General features: G+C 35.9%; 3 protein-coding genes across 6 annotated transcripts in view; 1 reads left to right on the top strand and 2 right to left on the bottom strand.

Moving 5' to 3' along the window:
- Window positions 1-4784, bottom strand: part of LOC149424463 (putative phosphorylase b kinase regulatory subunit beta) — a 33665-nt gene extending 28881 nt beyond the window's left edge. For all 4 annotated transcript variants that reach the window (XM_089651584.1, XM_089651586.1, XM_089651585.1 and 1 more), the window contains exons 1-2: window positions 4647-4784; window positions 1924-2187 (exon numbers count right to left, since the gene is read on the bottom strand). In XM_089651584.1, coding sequence (XP_089507710.1) covers window positions 1924-2186 — 263 coding nt within the window. In that variant the 5' untranslated portion in view covers window position 2187; window positions 4647-4784. The remainder of the gene's footprint in view (window positions 1-1923; window positions 2188-4646) is intronic.
- A 161-nt stretch (window positions 4785-4945) lies between these two features.
- mRpL3 (mitochondrial ribosomal protein L3) lies at window positions 4946-11283 on the top strand. The gene is made up of 6 exons (XM_089631372.1): window positions 4946-5124; window positions 5307-5403; window positions 7805-8053; window positions 8633-8922; window positions 10185-10349; window positions 10957-11283. Exons 1-6 carry the CDS (start codon window positions 5072-5074, stop codon window positions 11204-11206), a joined length of 1104 nt encoding a protein of 367 aa, XP_089487498.1. The 5' UTR covers window positions 4946-5071; the 3' UTR covers window positions 11207-11283.
- A 3567-nt stretch (window positions 11284-14850) lies between these two features.
- On the bottom strand, window positions 14851-18526 carry LOC149424461 (uncharacterized). Its single transcript, XM_089651583.1, has 2 exons — window positions 17930-18526; window positions 14851-16611 (listed from the first exon to the last, which is right to left on the bottom strand). The coding sequence occupies exons 1-2, from the start codon at window positions 18149-18151 to the stop codon at window positions 15493-15495; spliced, it is 1341 nt and encodes a 446-aa protein (XP_089507709.1). The 5' UTR covers window positions 18152-18526; the 3' UTR covers window positions 14851-15492.
- Window positions 18527-18605: the final 79 nt, after the last annotated feature.

Here is an 18605-nt window from a genome sequence, read left to right as displayed (position 1 = left end):
TTAATTATTTAATATAAAAAAAATGTCGTAAGATGGTAATGCATACTAATATTTACCTAAAAATAAATATTTTGTCGAGAGGCTTAGTAATAATTTGTTTTTTAATATTATTGTGACACGGTGTTTAAGGCGAAGCTTAATGCAAAATCACTATTTTGATTAATCTTTATAATGAATTGGTGTATATTATGAATACCAAAAAATATGCTTTAGATAAATTGAAGGTTTTACTATCGCTTCGCTTGAGTAGAATACAAATAAAAAAATAAATTACTCAATAAAAAATTAAATGCAAAAAAAAAAATTTTTTCAATAGAAATGTATGAACGCATAAAGGAAACAACTTTTAATAAATACAGTATTATAGCTAAATTCATCTGTGACAGTTTCACTTGATAATTTTTTTTGCTTTCTTGTAAAATTATTTACAAAATAAATAAAAACCAGTTTTTTGCTTGAAATCGAACTTTTCTGGACTCCTTTTATCAAGCGATTTTAATGCCTATTACCTACGATATAAGGTATACCAAGAATATACACATTTTTGGCTTGTAGCTTCAAACTGTGGCTAGGCCACGTTGAGACAACTTATTTATATGTTTCAATTTAAATTTTTAATGTCTAAAATAATTTATTACTGGATAAACTGATTTACTGAGAAAATAATTTTGACAATAGATTCTCTATCTCTTAATATTTCTGTGGGGTACTTTGAAATCTAAAAAATGTAATTATTTAATTTGATTTTCATAAATTAAAAAAAAAAAAAAATGTAGTTCTACAAATTAAACACAAAAAATCTCCTTTATCAATTGGAGATTGATGTCTCCATGGTGATTGTATTTGTGAAATAATGACAGATGACTGGAAGAAGACGACCGAATGGCCCGTAAACATGTAAACAATAACAAACAACTGTGAATCGAATCAATCACGAAGGTGGTGACCCGGAATGAGGCAATCCAAAGCACTCATAAATGTACGACTACTAACAGGACACTGCCATCTCAGGAGACACATGCAGTTGTTGGGAGTAGAAAACACAAATAGATGCAGAAAATGTAAAGAGGATTCTTGCAGAGACGCCAATCTATGGTGACAAAGTCCCGCTCTGTTGGGTATTATTAATGGGCCTAAATAATAAATTCTTAAAATAAACGTTATTGGTAAAAATAAAAAATCAGAAGTTTGTTCGTGATATCGGCGGTGTGACGTGATAATATCGAGCACCCACTGAAACCTGGTACCGCTAGCTGTATACGGAAAGTACATCACATGGCTCTCTCACGCCCCCCGACCCGTTTGCACTGTTTGTAGGCCCCAATACAAATATATAGATCAGTGGGTTCTCGATTCTTCTCAATTCTTTACCGACCCATGGGACAATCGCATAATTCTTACTGTTTGTTTGAGCAAAGCATTTACTCCTTTTTCACTATAATATCTATCGTAATAATGTAACTAATGTATATTAATTTGATAACACTTATAACTATTATGCTCTGCAGCTCGATTTTACAGCGCGAGTGTAAACTATAAATATTACACAGCATGTGAGTTCGGAATAGTAAAAAAACTTGACATAAAACAACGGCAAAGATATACATAAACCAATCTTATGCCCGGTTTAACCATACCGAAGCTCAACCAATGCGTAAAAATTAATATTGTGAATGTTTATGCTTAGATTGTGCAATTCAATACCTCGTTTATGTGATGCAATAAATAAAACTTTTTTCTATAATATGTGCATGTATATTGGGATCTAAGATGGGTGTCCTATAGCCAACAAAAATAATTGAATGCATTACCTGTAAAATACTGAACTTTTACCGTATACCATAAAATTCTTAACTATTTAATGAGATCTAAGACAGGTATTCTATCGAAAAGGCCTATAAAAATAATAATTGAATGAGTTACCTGTAAGCCTGATACAAGCTCCATATGGCGGCGGCACAGTAAATACTTTCACGGACACTTCCTACTGTGGTATCAGTTGACAACACGGGAAACAGCCCTGTTATCGGACTCTGAAACCTAAGCAGTTGCCGTTTCACTATTCCATAATATATGTCAAGCTGTCGCACGGTTTCTTCATAATTTGACACTTTTAAGAATTGGTACGAGTTTATATCATCGATGCTTCCCTGCCGGACTATCGACTCTTTGTGGGTGCGTATCATTCTGAAAATCAAACATGCGTAATATGTAAACTGAGGATGAAATAGTGAAAAAAACTCGAATGCAAAGTTGTGTTAAAATGTCAAAGCAATCGGTGAAGAAGTTTCGGAGATTTAAGATTTTGAACAAACAAACATTAACGTTTTTACGTAATTGTAAAAAGCATTCACTTTGTGGCTCATCATAATTTATAATAAAAACACATAAATTTGTTTTTGACCACGATAGTTTTATTTTCACTCTACCGGTTTCGGAAGATCCCTTCCTTCGTCAGGAGAATATTCAAAACTAATCTACTACACAAAATATTGACACATAAATACAAAAATGTTAAGTGTTTGAGAGAGATGTCGACAAAGTGGAAGGGGTAATTACGGGAATTCCAGGAAGAACAGAGCGGTTAACTGGAAATATGTCAAGAATAGGACTATAAGACAGATTAATTTGGTTATTTATTATACTGGAGTTATTATTGATGGCTTTTCTGATTTCAAGTGCTTCTAAATTATCTAATTTTTTGCCTTTATTACTACGGTGAAGAATTTTAACCCCTGTATCTTTACTAAAAGTATGATCGGTGGAAATGAGATGATTGGCAAACTCCGAAAAATTATTGTTATTTAAACATCTTAAATGTTCGGTGATTCTAATATTTATATTTCTAGTTGTCTTACCTATGTAGAACGATTGACAATCATTGCAACATAGTTGGTAAATGCCTGAGTGGCTAAATTTGTGATCTTTATCTTTAGTATTTTTAAGTAATTTTCCCAAGTTGTTATCAGTATAGAACGCGGGTTTAATGTGGGTAGGCAAATTTTTTGTACTAAGTGAAGAAAAATTGGATATGTATAAGATTTTACGCCATTGAAAGGGATTTATGATTTTATTATTAGTTTCAGGTGTACCAAATAAAAATGTATTCGTCAAAATGAGTTTAAGTTTCTTATTCAGGATTTTATCAATTAAGTGTGTCGAGTAACCATTATTTAGAGCAATTTGTTTTATTTTTGACAGTTCAATTTCGAAATTAACAGCTGATAGTGGGATTTTTACTAAGCGGTGTACCATTGAATGATAGGCAGAATGTTTGTGTGATATCGGGTGGTTTGACGTGTTATGTATAGTTATATCCGTGAATGTCGGTTTACGATAGATGTTAAATTCAATTGTATTATTTATTGAAGTTAGTGTTAAATCTAGAAAATTAATCGATGCATTACTGCCTACCTCTACAGTGAATTGAATTTTTTTATGAAATGAATTTATAAGAAGAAGGAATTTAGTTAGTTGCCGCTCTGTTCCCGTCCAGATACAAAAAATATCGTCTACATATCGTTTCCAAGTGAGAACATTATTTAAGAGTGATGACTTACAATTAAAAATCTTATTTTCTAAGTTATTCATAAAAATATCTGCCAAAAGTGGGCTAGTAGGAGCTCCCATAGGTAGCCCTTGGATCTGTTGGAAGACGCAGTTGTTATACTGGAAATAATTTTGATTAAGGCACATATTGAATAAACGAGACAGGTCATCAATCATATCTTTATCTAAATTAGAGGATTTTAACATATCTACAATTATTTGTTTGCAATCAGTAGTTGGAACATTTGGAAATAAGTTAATTACATCAAACGAAATTAGCTTAGCATTATTGGGAATGAACAAGTCCTTAACTGAATTTATTAAATCAAATGAGTTTTTAATGGTATATTTGGGTGAAAACACATTAAAATTGTTGAAGACATTAGTGATATGAGAAGCTATTATGAAATTCGGGGAAGCACAGCATGACACGACAGGACGAATAGGTTCATTGATTTTATGTATTTTTAAAACGTTTTTATTTCCATAGACGGATAGATTGGGTATGGAATGTTTGTTGTGATAAACTTTGATTGTTTTCGTGATTTGAACTTGTCAATTTGAGATAGTTATATACATTAGAGCTGATAAGAAACAAGTCAATAGTTAATAGTAAATAAATAAAATATCAAAATATAAATTATTTTAATTGATTACTTATTGACCCTTAAAATTTAAAAACATTGTGATTTATACAAACTCATTGTTAAGGACTAGGCAGCCTATCTTCCTTGATTTTTACTTTTAAAACCACCGAATTTTACTTTGACTTCACAGACTTAAACAAAATATTATGACCTCTCAATTAACCCTGACTTTTTGTAAATTTCCCTATAACCCTTATTATTTGGGATATTGGTCTGTTCGGGAATTACCACATAACAATGGTGGTAAACATCTATTAGACATGAAATTCTGAAAGGCTGCATTTAAGAAATGAGTACATTACCCATTTCCTCAATGTACATTTTTATAAAGCACGAGCTGTTTAATAGTATTCACTCAAGCCAAAAATTAAGTGATCTATTTATGGAATCAATATACCTACCTTACAATCGTATTGTACTTTTTATAATTAGTGAATCTGATAAACTTACGTGAACAGATCTTCGAATCTCTGTCTAGGGAATATATTGGGATATGATAGTTTACCATATATTTACAATAACTGTCAATTAACTATCAGTTTACATTTTTACTAACTCAGGACATAACAAGGTTAAATTTGACATTTACAAAAGTATGTTTTTATTTAGAAAAGAGAGGCTAGATTCGACAAACTCGGTTAGATCACGAACAAGCTGAGATTTCAGAAACTAGATGCCTTATTATTTGACATTAATTTGACAGTTAGCATTTTCTATGAACAATATTGTATTTTTCTGTCTATATTAATTTCATGATCTATGGAGCGTGTGAAAAACCAAGGAAACCTAAAAATACATAACCTTAATTTTATTAACTTAAAAGATTTGCTGGATCTAACAATTATAGAAATTAGTGATTACATTTTGCAAAGGCCATGTCTTTTTCATTAATTGAAAATGCACTTCGACAACGATTTCTCAGTTTGTCGTGAGTATTACTCCCATTATTATGAATGTACATTCAGCTTTTTAGTTTTATATCTGTATGTAGAAGATATTTACTAATAATGTTTTTATACAGTGGTTTCACATATTTGTACACCTATTGACAACACCCACAACTCAATATGCATTGCCTATTATTTAAAATCTACCTTTGTTTCATTGCAGATTAAATTATTTCACACCCCAAACATGTAATTTAATGACCATACTTCGGAAGCCTAAACTACGACATCCTAGTTGGCACTTACATAAACAACGCGTGGTAAGTATTTGATTAACAATCAACGTTCTATCTTCCTTTTCCCAACCTTCCCTGATCCATAGATTTCAATATAGGTGAACACAGACCTCCTACTGTGTATTTTTGATCATTAAACTTTTACCTGCGAGGTCAAAAGTGACTTATAGATCGTAGAGCTACAATTAGAGGAGCTACTGCATACTAATATCTCGTGGAAACTTGTTCCACTATTAGATACGCAATGACGGATTTCTTGGGCATGCCTTTGTAGATTAACACTGAAACGTGCTGTCTTCAGCTTTAGATGTTATGATAGACTGTAAATATGCTAAACAATGATAATGCTTGACGAAATTGGATGAGGATGAAACAGAAATAGAAAGAAAAAGAAACTAGACACTTACCTAGATATTCCCAGCTTAAGGCTGTCTTCATTAGCAATTTAACTATGTATTGAATGAAAACTGTCTTCATAACCACTCTAAAACATGACGATAATGATAAGTACCTTCACAGTTCTTGATGATAACATAACTATCACAATACCTCGAAGTAACCACACTGAATCGGACCATTCGGATACTAGGTATATTTAATAATATAAACCCCTCGTGCAACAGCTACCCAAATTTAGGTCGGTAATTTTTATAAACTATAGTGAGTTTTTTTTTCAATTGAAATTTTGGTTATTATTTGAGATCGCTGGCCACGCTTAATACGATTTTTTTAAATAAAATCTTTTGATTCACCTTAATTACTATGAAAGGCAATTGCATATCTCCATTTGGAAAATTTAAATTTTATCATTTTAATTTTCAATTAAGTAAATGACAACCATTTACAATAATTTATAATAATTAGAATAAAATAACTTTGTTTTTAATACCACTTTGTTTTATATATTTTCAATATATAAAACCAATCGGTTTCGGTTCACCCTGAACCTTCATCAGGGTTATATAAAAACATATTAAATCATTAACAGTTACAGTGTATTTATAGATAAGATAGAAGAGGGAGAGAGAACATCAACTTTGGTGGGGGGCGAGGGGGAGGTAGGGGTGAAAGTAGGTGGAGGGGAGGGGAATATGTTTAAAATTGGGCTATTTAACAAGTCTTATTGTTTATTGAGTAAATTGGTTTCTTGTCACTCCTAAACTCTATTTAAACTACAATTAGTACCCACTTCTACTGTAAACTGAATTTTGTTATGCCAGAGTTTATGGCACAATACATAAGGGTAGCAGTAAAAAAATATGTATTAAGAAAATTAAGATAATTTTGGTAGCTCTTTGAGTTGAAGTATGATATACCTAGTTAAAAATGACGGAAATTGATACGGTCGAATTAGCTCAGTGGTCAGAGAGCAATGTCTCGACAAGGGCAATGTCAATTCCCAGACGTGATTGAATCGTTTTCTGTTTCATATTTTCATTGAGTTTTTAATATTGACTTCAACTATTAAATAACTTTTACATTATAGTTTACGTGAATGAGTACTGTATAAAATAAAGAGTAAGAATATCTGAAAGAACTGAGTTGACAACACTGTTCTAGTCAAAGTTCGTCTGGCGGCTCTGTCTCACAAGGCCAGATGATTGGATGTGAAATTGATGTCCAAGAGCCGCAAACGCCTATGCAAATAGCCTATGCAATGATGCACGCGAGCAGCGGTCTGCCGACCCATGGTCTAAGTCGATGTGTGCAGAATAATGAAATTACATATAATTTTTGTTTTGAATTGTTTAATTCATTGAATCTGTTGAATGCTTTGAATCTATTAAATCAGGCACGAAATCCACATTCATACTAGACGGGGGATGGTAAGATGCCGCCTGAGTTATAAGAGTGTGCTTATGTTACCTATATTCGCGGTAGTACTTTGTTTTGGTTTTGGGTACGGGCCCAGCGCTTTCAGTGTCATTTACCATTTCATGCCCGATTTTTGTAATTCTGGTTATACTTTCTCATGTATGGCCACATTTTAAGGAAATTGGTAATTTTCAAATTCACCTTGTATCTTATTGAGATGCACATTTGGAGCCCAGAATGAGTTGTAACATAATATCACACCTCTTTAAAACAACACTCGGTTCACTTAGATCGGATAATTAGTCTCCGAGATACAAACCCGTTTATGTACACAAGTCAAATCCGGAAAGTCGAAAATCATGGATTCACTTTGCCCGCGTCCTTCCGCTGCCATGAATGTCTGAGCGGTACTGGCACAAACTTTAATTCTTCTTTAAACGAGACTAAGATGGCGGCAATGCCTATTTTTAGCTGTGTTAATGAAGTTTAAAATTACCCCAACAAAAACAATGTTCCCCCACATCCGATGTCAATTTGAAAGACGTTTACACAAAAAAAAAATTGTGCTCCATTGAACACTGATGTTGCATGTCCCCTTTATTGTTTCTAGGTTCACGAAGACAATATTACCCCTGATAACAGAGAATTCATAAAGGAGGTTATCAAGGATCGTTATTCAATAGCGTCATCTATGCAAAACCTTCAGAGCAGCTCTAGCGATTCTCCGCTGGCAAGTCAGGCAGAATCTCGTGCCGTTTGGTTCGCGGGAGCCAGGAGATGCGGGCTAATAGCCAGGAAGATAGGCGACTATCCTTTGTGGGACACTAAAGGTGAAAGGGTGTTGACAACATTACTACAGGTAATTTTTATGTTCTCTCTTCAGAAGAGTGCAGGAACATTGTGTTCACATTGGATGAGTAAAGGAACATTGTGTTTTCTCATTGGATGAGTAAAGGAACATTGGTTTATCTCATTGGATGAGTAAAGGAATATTGGTTTCTCTCATTAGATGTGTAAAAGAACACAAGAGTTGTAAATCACCTATTAGATAAGCGAGGAACATTGTGTTCTGTCATTGAATGTGTAAAGGAACATTGTGTTGTCATTGAATTGGTGAAGGAACATTGGGTTCTGTCATTGAATGAGTGAAGGCACATTGTGTTCTGTCATTGAATGAGTGAAGGAACATTGGGTTCCGTCATTGAATGAGTGAAGGAACATTGGGTTCTGTTTGAAACATTAAAAATTGGCGGTAAGTAATTATATTTTACAAATACAATAGGTACATACCTATCTGCCTAAATTCTAACAAACACTTTTCATAAGTATGCACTAGTCCCATCATCTTTATTCTTTACATTTGAGGAATGGAGATAAAATTTAGAACAGGTAAAATTTATGAATGTTCTTTTTATAAAATTTGTCGTTTCTTCCTCAGGTTGCGGATAATCACGTCGTCAAGTATATCCCTGCATCAGAATATGAGCCCACTCGCAAACCTGTGAAGCGAATCCACAGGAAGCTAGGCTGTTTAATTGTGGGCTCGGAAACAGTGGACCCTTCCATGTTGACCAAGGAGTACTGTGGAATATTTGAAAAAGCCGGAGTCCCGCCGAAGAAAAATATCTTTCGCTTTTTCATACATCCCCAAGCCGCCTTGGCCCCAGGCACCCCACTACTCGCTTCCCACTTCAGGGTTGGAGATGCAATTGACGTACGAGGATTAACGTATGTACACCATTGCATAAACAACAAACATTTTCCAGTATTTTTTTTTTAAAGTCACAATCTGTAATTAAATAAAACTGTAACTTCGCAAGGAACTTAATTCGCTTCCCATTTATATATGGATATTTTACTTTATTTAAAACTGACATAATCTGTATTTAAATGAAACTGTAACTTCACAAGGAACTTAATTCGCTTCCCAGTTATATACGGATATTTTACTTTATTTAAAACATACCTAAATGCTGTTAATATTTATTTGAACACGGGGAAACGTCCAAGACGGCCACCGAAAGCACCTTAGAGATATCATTCTTCTGTCATTAATATCGATACGATTTTGACGTAACACTAGATTATACGAGGTTGCAAGATGATTTTTTTTCTTTTTAAATTTACGCCAAAGGGGCATAACTTCTCAGCTAGAAGGCAAATAAAATTTTAACCCCTAGGTGTCGGAAAAGATTGTTTACTATAATGGGCCTTACAGGCCACTTAATTTGGTTGGTTCAACCCGGATTCAAGTGTTGTGTGTCAAGCATTAGTGTTAACGTTATCGCATACGACTCACCTCCAGACGGTTCAACCTTACGTTCAACTCAACCAGATTGAGTCATCTGTAAGGCTCATTATGTTTATTATTAGTGCTTGTGCCATAACTAGTACCGGACTTTCGTCCGCGGTCGTCGGCGATTGTGAACTATTGAAAATAAAGCTGACATTCACGAAACATAATAAATAACAATCCTAATAATACTAGGGAATCTACGACGTATGAATCTATAACTATGACATTTAGCGCTACAAATAGGTTGTGTCGGATAGGAAAACCAACAAAGACGTCTAGTAGGAAACACATAACCAATAGACCATTAAGAATCATTCAACAAAGCATAAACTGTTACACCGTTTTATATAATAATATTACTAAAAACAACAGGTACACAGTCAGTTGACTGCGTTGGTTTGCATTGGATACTATTCGCTAATATTCGTCAAAAAGCATCGGTAGCATCGTGCTGTTCATATATTCTATATTACATTATGTATTCTTTATTGTTATCAAGTTTAATTTGTAGAACTCCATTTCAGTTTTAAGTTTTTCTTTTATATAAATTTTCTTTTTTCAATAACATTATCATTTCATTTATAAAAACAATTTATTTATAAACAAGTTGCTGCTGAGTAATTATTACTACGCGTGACATCAGTTTTAGGCTAGTTAAATTTTAATACACTACCATTAATGTATAATGTTTCAGCATTGACCGCGGGTTCCAAGGAGTGGTGAAGCGGTGGGGCTTCAAGGGCATGCCGGCCTCCCACGGAGTCACCAAGACACATCGCCGCCCGGGTAACATCGGCGGCGGTGGAGAGAAGGCCCGAGTCTGGCCGGGAAAGAAGATGCCGGGACACATGGGAAACAGGTACATTCAAATATGTTTATAAAAAGTCGTCTTGCAGTCGCTATGCCCTGGAGATATGACTTTCAGAATTTTGTACTCAATTTCGAAACAAAGTATGCAGGTAATGAAAAAAACCATGCAATAAGTTACTAAGGGCCAGTTGTTTTACAGAATTTGAACAATTCATCAAATTTCAAAGTTAATTTTTAAGTTCGGTGAAAGTTGTATTTAATTTCTGTTATTCTTCCATTATAGGCCAGTTGTGTCACAGAAGTGAAATAATAACAGAACTTGAAAATAATGTTTTTCATGTTTTGTAAAGGTTCTATTCAAGTTCTGTTATATCATTATTGGCCAGTTGTTTCACATAACTGAAATAATAGCAGAAAATTGAAAATGAACTTTGATGAATTGTCAAATGTTGTGAAACAACTGGCCCTAATTAAGTTGGTGGAAGCAACTCCAGAGACTGTGGCTACTCCGTAGCCCGTATGAAGGCCGCCGAAGTAGGTCAGGACAGGGACACCTGGAGACACCTTGTCCAGATGATGAATTCCCAAACTTTGGAAGTAGAGTTTTGAATTGACAGATTGCTCTTCCCTTTCATATTTGGTAAAACTGCTTACAGGTGGAGGATATCTAAAGGAGCGACAGTTCTCCGTATCAACACCAAGTACAACGTCCTGTGGGTGAAGGGGGTGGCCATTCCTGGGGGGGTGAACAGCCTGTGCTACTTGTATGACACCATCCTCCCCCTGCGCAAGCATAAGACGGCCCCCCCATTCCCCACTTACTACGAAACCGGAGAGGAGGAGGAAGAGATCTTCCACGAGAGCATTCACCACTTCAAAGACCCAACGATAACCTTCACCGAATAATTTTTGTATTTTGTTAACAACAATGTTATCATCTGTAATACATAATAGAATATTATAATAGTAAAACATAGATCACATATATTCTTTTATTGTAGGTGTAGTTGGCAAGTTTGTACATGTTTTAATCTTTTTTTTATACTTTCCATTCAGTTACTTTTACATTTTATTTTTAAGTTTTCACCAACCAATGCCTGATTACTAGAAGTCAGGATTTTTTTTCAGTGTGGAAATTCTGTGACTAACTACCAACACACTTCGGGCGGGATAGGAATTTCTAACCGTTCGGTTGATTGATGCTTAACGCCGGGAAGGGTAGTTTTATCTTTTGCGCCGGCCTCATTTCAATGGCAGAAAAGACGAAATTATTCAATGTTTTTATATGAATATTATATACCAATCTCTTTGAAAAGGTCCCAACTAAATTTATATAATTATCGAATCGTAATGCAAGTCTTCTTTTTATATTTATCTTCGTGCTTTTCGTTTACATCGGTATTTCAACAAAAAGATAGTATATTATTTGTTATTGTAATAATTCAATTCCTGAAATGAGGGTTTTTATGACCATGAAACCCGATTTGAATTTCTATCTCTGTTCCGCACCCATTCAACTCCTATGTGCAAGCAAGCGAGAGATGTCGGGCGTATTTAAAGAAAGCAGGTATGGGCAAATACCGATAGGCGGAACCGTAATAAACATATTACAAGGTTAATCGAGTTGCATTACAAATAATATTAGATTTTCGTTTGGTACTTTTATAGCTTAAGTATGCTGAATTACTACGTAGAAACTTTATTAAAATATTTTAATTATTTTCGAAGATAAAGCGATTTAAAACAAATTAAAGAAATTCGCGCAGGACCTTTATTTTCGCCCGGAGACAGCATAGCGCCAGCCGCAAAAAATTCCCGCCAGAAAAGTGCTAATATACGTACTTCTCATGGCCCAGAATACTAATGGAGGGTTATAATCAGTGGTGGCTGGTCGCATAGTGCGTTCGTGTGCAGCACTATCTAAATTGTAATGGCTAAAATTAATTTATAATATCTTACTGAAGACTATAAAATCTGTAAAAATCATTTAAAAATATTACTTACCAATACAATGCAATGAATATTATCAGGGAGAGCCATTTTAATCTCTCCGAGTATAAAGTATGGCCGCTGGGCGGCGCTCGAATCCGCCGTGTGCACAGATTTGCAAACGGACGAAAATATGTTTTTGTACGTATTTTTTAAAACACTGGACGCGCGTCAATCTAGCCATTTGTACCAGGAATTAGCTGATTCTCGTGTGACACACGCCGCCGACATAACCCGATCATTGCCGAAGATTACCGATCGATGAACCTTGACCCGAGGTTACACGAATACATCCGAAGTTCGTCGAACTTCATCGATAGTGGACAATAGATCACAAATCGGCTAGCGTCGTTATCGCGAGCCGTTTTTGCTCTTCACAAACAACGTAGAATAGACCTTATCTACAAATAAGGTAGGTGGAATAATTATTTTTACCCATAATCTTTTTGTCATATTGTTTTTATTTTGGATTGTCAGTGAACCACCACCTTTTTAGGGCAGCGGCCGCCACTGGTTATAATGTAGATTCTGCAGTGGATATTTTGAATTTATCATTTAATAAATACAAAATATTGTTGCTGGGGCAGTTCAGTTATGAAAAAGAATAATTTTCAAAAAACTTAATACATGTTAATAATTTTATAAACCATTCTCATGTAAAAGTCCCAAAAAGGGTGTTAAAAATAAATAAGTATTGACACAGAATGGAGCTAACAGATTCTACATTCAAATATTAAACCTGATTATTTTCAATGTTGGTTAAAATATATGTAAAAACTATATTTTCCAAAAATATATGTGTAATCTATTTAAGAAACCACCGAATAAATCTGACACGCTTAAAATTAATTAAGAAATCATACTTTGTTTCACAGACATTTGACATAGTAAAAACACATACCTCTTGATCTAAAACAAAGAATAGGGAATTCTCTTCACACCAAAAAATCACATATTATTAATTATTCATATGTAGAAACACTTCAGACACAAGAATACATAGTTTTTTTAATTTTCAAAAATCATTTATTAAAGTTATAATGACTTTCGAACGAAATATTTCAATGCAGCTAAGAACGCCCGGTGATTGGTCAAGCGTTCAAGGGCGAACGATGACGTCACGGTTGACCGGCCTGAGTAGATCCTGCAAACCTATTCGCTTTAGCTGTGTTTCGCCATTAGGAAATCGTACCGTCATCTTCTCGCTTTATTTTCGTTCCCGTTTTGCTGTTAACAATCAGTCTTTATCAAGACTTCTCTTATTAGTTCCGTGTAGGTCTCTTTTTGTTATTTCATTCGTTATCATTTAGCCTAGTTTATTAGTAGAGACGATTTGTCCCGTATTATTGTTGTGCGTGCAGCGTGATAGCTAGATTTGCGATGCCGAAGGCCGAGCAAGGATTTCAGAATGCTACGTATGAGTGGATATGATGATGGCGTTGACCTACACGTATTACACGCAACAAAATAGCTATGCAGTATAGATTGACTTCGTGTTGCTTCTAATAAAAAACTAGGTCTTTATACACATTCTTTGCTTCATTCACATTCATACGTCGTATCTCACGTTTACATGTTTTTTTTATGTAGAGTATTTTGTTCACTTGATTGTGTCATGACTTCCTCAAACGTCCCCGACTTCTTTACCTTTCATATTCATGTCATATATTCGCTTTACACTCCTTTCTTTGTTCATTCGCACTACATATCTAAACTATCATATCTAAAGCATCCCTTTTTATTTGCTTTCATCATCAGCCTTGCATTCTTTACAAAAAAAGTTATGGTATTTGTTGACGCTAAAATTTGTGCAAATATTCCTATCAAAATAATTACGCGACGAACCACTTTATTTTTAGTTTTAAAATTTTGAAATTTGAACCCAAGTTAATACTGCGCATATATATATATGGTTATTGGTTATGTAAGAAATTTTTCGTTTTGATAGACTCTGATAAACTTTAATCCACGCTTTCCTTCTCTTGATATCAACTGGCACATGTACAAAGTGTTTCTCTGGAGTAGATACAGTTGTATTTGTACACAACGGTACAAAACACCACCACTTAGGAATCCGTTTATTAACATCTACATCCATTGCGAATGAATGACAGTTAACTTCATGTAAGGTAGGTTAGGTCACAACACATTTGTTTATTTACTTTTATACATATAATACAATATTTAACTGCAACTTGAGGTCAAAAAGTGGTAAAATAAATAGTAATAACTATGTGGATTGTAAATATACCACAAACACAACGAATAACACTTAAAAGGGAGAATAATGCGAGATGCAATTCATCAATGCGTTGATCCCCTTGGTTTAACCAGCAACAAGCAAGACGGGCGGCGATGGCGGCAAAGGTGTGACGTAGCGGTCAAGATGGCGCATGACCGTTTTCAGAGCCGAAATAGCACGCAATTTTTAAAACAACTACAAATAATTGAAAATGCATTTAAAAAAAAAGAAAAAAAAGAGGCACATAATAAAATAATTATCTTTATTGAAATAAATTATTTACAAAATGCACGAGAATTCCCTATTAAAAATATATACAAATTCGATAGTTATATTTAACTGACCTCAAGCGCCCTTGAGGTTATTTTCTCACAAAAACAGCGCTATACAAATAATCCAATCATTATTAATTAAATTAATAAATTTGCATGTTAAAAATATACAGTTTTCGATATTCTGTAAAACGTGACTATGATAAAGTCAATCGAAACTGTGAAACATGACATAAATGCTATGTATAAATTTTGGCGAAAATGCCCAGTTACCACCTGTGGGCACGTATGATTACGCAGACAATTTTTTTTAGATCTTTAATAATGTTCATGACCGACAACCTCCGTAGTGTAATGCATGTGCACTAACTATCTCCCAAAAAGACTACAGGTGTTTGACGTCTTTGCAATTGCATCTTTTAATTGCTAGGTGTTAGGTAACATGTAATAAATAAATTTCCTATTTAGAGCAGATACTTTTATTCAGAATAAGTAAAACATTTATTAGATTGGACACAAATATATTATTTATACTCAAAATTCAATTCACGTGTAAAAATTCTTTGTCAAGATATTTTAAATGCATTATTTGTGACACAACTCAGTTGCTTAAATCTAATTAATAAATGTACATGTTTAAAATAAGTACTACACATAAGTATGTATGTTAATGCGGAACAATGAACGATTTACTGCTGAGCAGGTGGCTGGTACGCATAGCCCCCGTATCCCCCCTGAGGCGGTGGGGGGGCCGGAGGCCGCGAGTACTGGTAGGGAGCCGACGGGTACTGCGCAGGCGGGTAGCCCTGTGGGGGGTGCGGGCCATAGCCGTGGGGCGGGTACGCTGCTCCGGGGGGGGGATACCCCTGAGGGTTGTTAGCAGGCTGAGATACTGCTGCCTGGTACCCAGAGGGAGCAGCACTAGAGGGCTGGGAGGAGCTAGGATACCCAGCCGGCTGGCCTGGGGGGTAAGATTGACTTACCGTACTGGGAACCTGGCTCCCGCCATTCTGAGGATTGGAGTTATGAGTGTTAGAGGCGGAATAGGTGGGTGATTGAGCAGATGGCGGGCCGTAGCTCGCTGATCCAGGTGTCTGGTTTGGATAGCCCGGCTGTGGAGAATGGCTGGGCTGTGTGGTGGGAGCAGGAGGATAGCCACTGGAAGGGGCGCTGCCTGTGAATGGCTGAGACGGGTATGAAGAGTTTTGATTGGAACCGGCATTGTAATTAGCCGGTGTGGCAGTGTTACCCGTTGGATAATTGGAACTCATAGGAGGTCCTTGAAATGCGCTGTTGCCAGAATAATTCTGCGAAGAGGCGGCCCTAACCCCGGGATAGGGGGCTGGATTGGGGGGACCAGAGTTGGCCGGCGGGGCATATGACTGCTGCATGGATGAAGGAGGGTAATTACCCCCCTGGTGCCCCCCTGTCGGATAGTTGCTATTGGGAGTGGTTGTATTTGGAGGACCGTAGTTGGAATTAGTGGGATATCCCTGGGGCTGTGACCCTGGAGGTCCGTACGACTGTTGGTTTGGGTTCATGTATCCAGACTGGCTCTGGGGAGGGTAGGCGCCTCCGCTCATATTCTGGTACTGCCCTTGGTATTGATTTTGAGGATAGCCCCTCTGGGTATATGGCTGCGGTGTCCCGCTGGGTCGTGGGGTATTGGGGGAGGAAGAGCCGCGGTAGCCCTGGCCGGCCTGATAGTTGTTGGAATTCATGTTCTGTGGACTGTTGGGCTCCGATGCTGCTCCGTGTGGAAGGGGTTGATTGGGCTGAGTAGCTCCTGGCTGCAGTTGATGTGGAGGCTGCAAAAAAATACATACATATATTTTTAAGTTTTTTATTGTCATACTTCATATCAGTGGTGGTTATCTGGTTATCTCCATTGGTAGTTCAATCGGAGATTAAAAGAGGAAGAAAAAAATTCCCTCAGATATATGGAAAGCCCCTATGTTGGTCTTTTCGATAAATCTAATCACATCAATTCACCTAAGATTAGCGACCCAGCAACAAAATACAATTAGGCGATTCATTGGAATATTTGTGGGTGACAAAAAATAGTTTAAATATGAAAATCACAATGTACCCAAAAACTGTTATTTTTTTTATATGTAAAAAATTACATGTTCAGAAATTAACTTTAATAACTACTTGCTTTAATACCGCTCTGACACCACTGGCATGTTTTGTATGAACTATTGAATGAAGCAACCGCAAACAGCGCGAAACGCCGCTTGCGGTTGCTTTCCCATAATTTGTGGCTCGGCTTGCGGAAATTTTCACCTGTCTAAATGCAGCATTACAGCAGCAACTCCCATAGTCGCCAACATTCATAACGCATGCACGGAATTCATTTTGGACTCGCTCTTGGGTAGTTTAATTCAGATGGGTGGATTTTTTAACATGGAATTTAAAATGGTAAAATAATTCATTTGTCTTATTTTATTATCTTTTTTATAGGAGTTCACTGCACAAATACACCTAAAGAAAACTTCCACTGCTTAATATATACATATAAATGTAAGGGTGGGCTTGTTGCCAGGTGGCAATTTCTTCTAAAAAATAATTGCATATGAAAATAGAAGAGCAAGGGTTCCCGGTTACAATGGCAACACTACTTCCAACCACCCATCGAAGAAGGGAACACATAACCGAACAGTAATTATCTACCTAACCGCCGCACTTTTATGCACAGATATGGAAATTACACTTTGTTTCAACAATTACTACAAGAAATGAAATGAAAATAAAACTATTTACATGCACAAGACAGATGAACTAAGATTGAATAAAAATGGAATTATAATCCATCGTTTACCATCTATCCCGACGTAATTCGTTGTTTCCAGTAGTAATTAAGTTGAAACGAAGTGAAATTCTCATAAACAGTGCCTATTAAAGTGCAACGGTTAGGGAAATATTTACCTTGAACACTATTGCATAATTTCAAATAATAGTGGTATTTAAAACCAAAGCTAAAAAGAAAGGGTAAGGTATGGGTTGATAAATTATTATTTTGGCACAATAACATTATTATGGTAATTTATTGTAAGGATATTGTACATGGTTAAAACCGAAGACAGCCGAAATTTATACTTGGAAGCAATTAGAAATGTATCTTACCGGTAGAATCGCCTGAATGTTTTGAGAGGCATCTGCCATTGATGCCAGGTGCACCAAGTTTCTGTGCAGAACTTGCTGATATTGCATGCACTCTGATATTTGTCCCTTCGCTTGAAATTCTTGAATGGTTTGGATTAGATGTGAATTTTCATCTAACATTTTCTGAATTTGAGCAGTGTTTGGCGGGGGACGAGTGCCGCGCGGCACAAAGGCGACGGACATCTTTAGATTTTACGTTTTCTGTATTATAAGTTCATAGATCTTCCACTTTCACAATATCTAAACCGTCGTTTTGTAATGAAAGGCTCTTGCTGAAATATAGCTTATATCTGGTAATTACGACACTTCATGTCCAGAGGTTCAACAGACCGTTAACGACAGTACTGGCACTGGCGGATTTAAACCTACGCTGGGCAACCACAAATTAACAGAAACGTTCACCGATCGAACAAAGACATTTACGAACTAAAAATAAGCTTATTCTATTGAAGTTTTCGCCTGTCTCGGCATAAAGAGACAAAAACACTTTTGCACAATAATGCCAAATCGCCGACGCTTTTGCTTTGCACTCTGTATTTATCTTGTCTGCGAGTTTTGGCAGACTGCGCAGACTGTCTATGGTTATCAGTGTTGCCAACTCGATTTTTAAAATAAAGCAAATCGTCACCCGGGGTCC

Source organism: Hesperophylax consimilis, chromosome 4 (genome assembly GCF_061612785.1).
Source record: "Hesperophylax consimilis isolate HC1 chromosome 4, BYU_Hcon_1.0, whole genome shotgun sequence".
Classification (NCBI taxonomy): Eukaryota; Metazoa; Arthropoda; class Insecta; order Trichoptera; family Limnephilidae; genus Hesperophylax; species Hesperophylax consimilis.
This window is presented reverse-complemented; position numbering and strand designations above follow the sequence as displayed.

Excerpts from the sequence above, each read along its gene's own strand:
- mRpL3 (XM_089631372.1), top strand. The coding sequence starts at position 5,072 with ATGTCTTTTTCATTAATTGAAAATGCACTTCGACAACGATTTCTCAGT. Across the intron at positions 5,404-7,804 it reads ACTTACATAAACAACGCGTG|GTTCACGAAGACAATATTAC; the intron begins GTAAGTATTTGA and ends TATTGTTTCTAG. Across the intron at positions 8,923-10,184 it reads ATTGACGTACGAGGATTAAC|CATTGACCGCGGGTTCCAAG; the intron begins GTATGTACACCA and ends ATAATGTTTCAG.
- LOC149424461 (XM_089651583.1), bottom strand. The coding sequence starts at position 18,151 with ATGTCCGTCGCCTTTGTGCCGCGCGGCACTCGTCCCCCGCCAAACACT. Across the intron at positions 16,612-17,929 it reads ACATTCAGGCGATTCTACCG|CCTCCACATCAACTGCAGCC; the intron begins GTAAGATACATT and ends ATTTTTTTGCAG.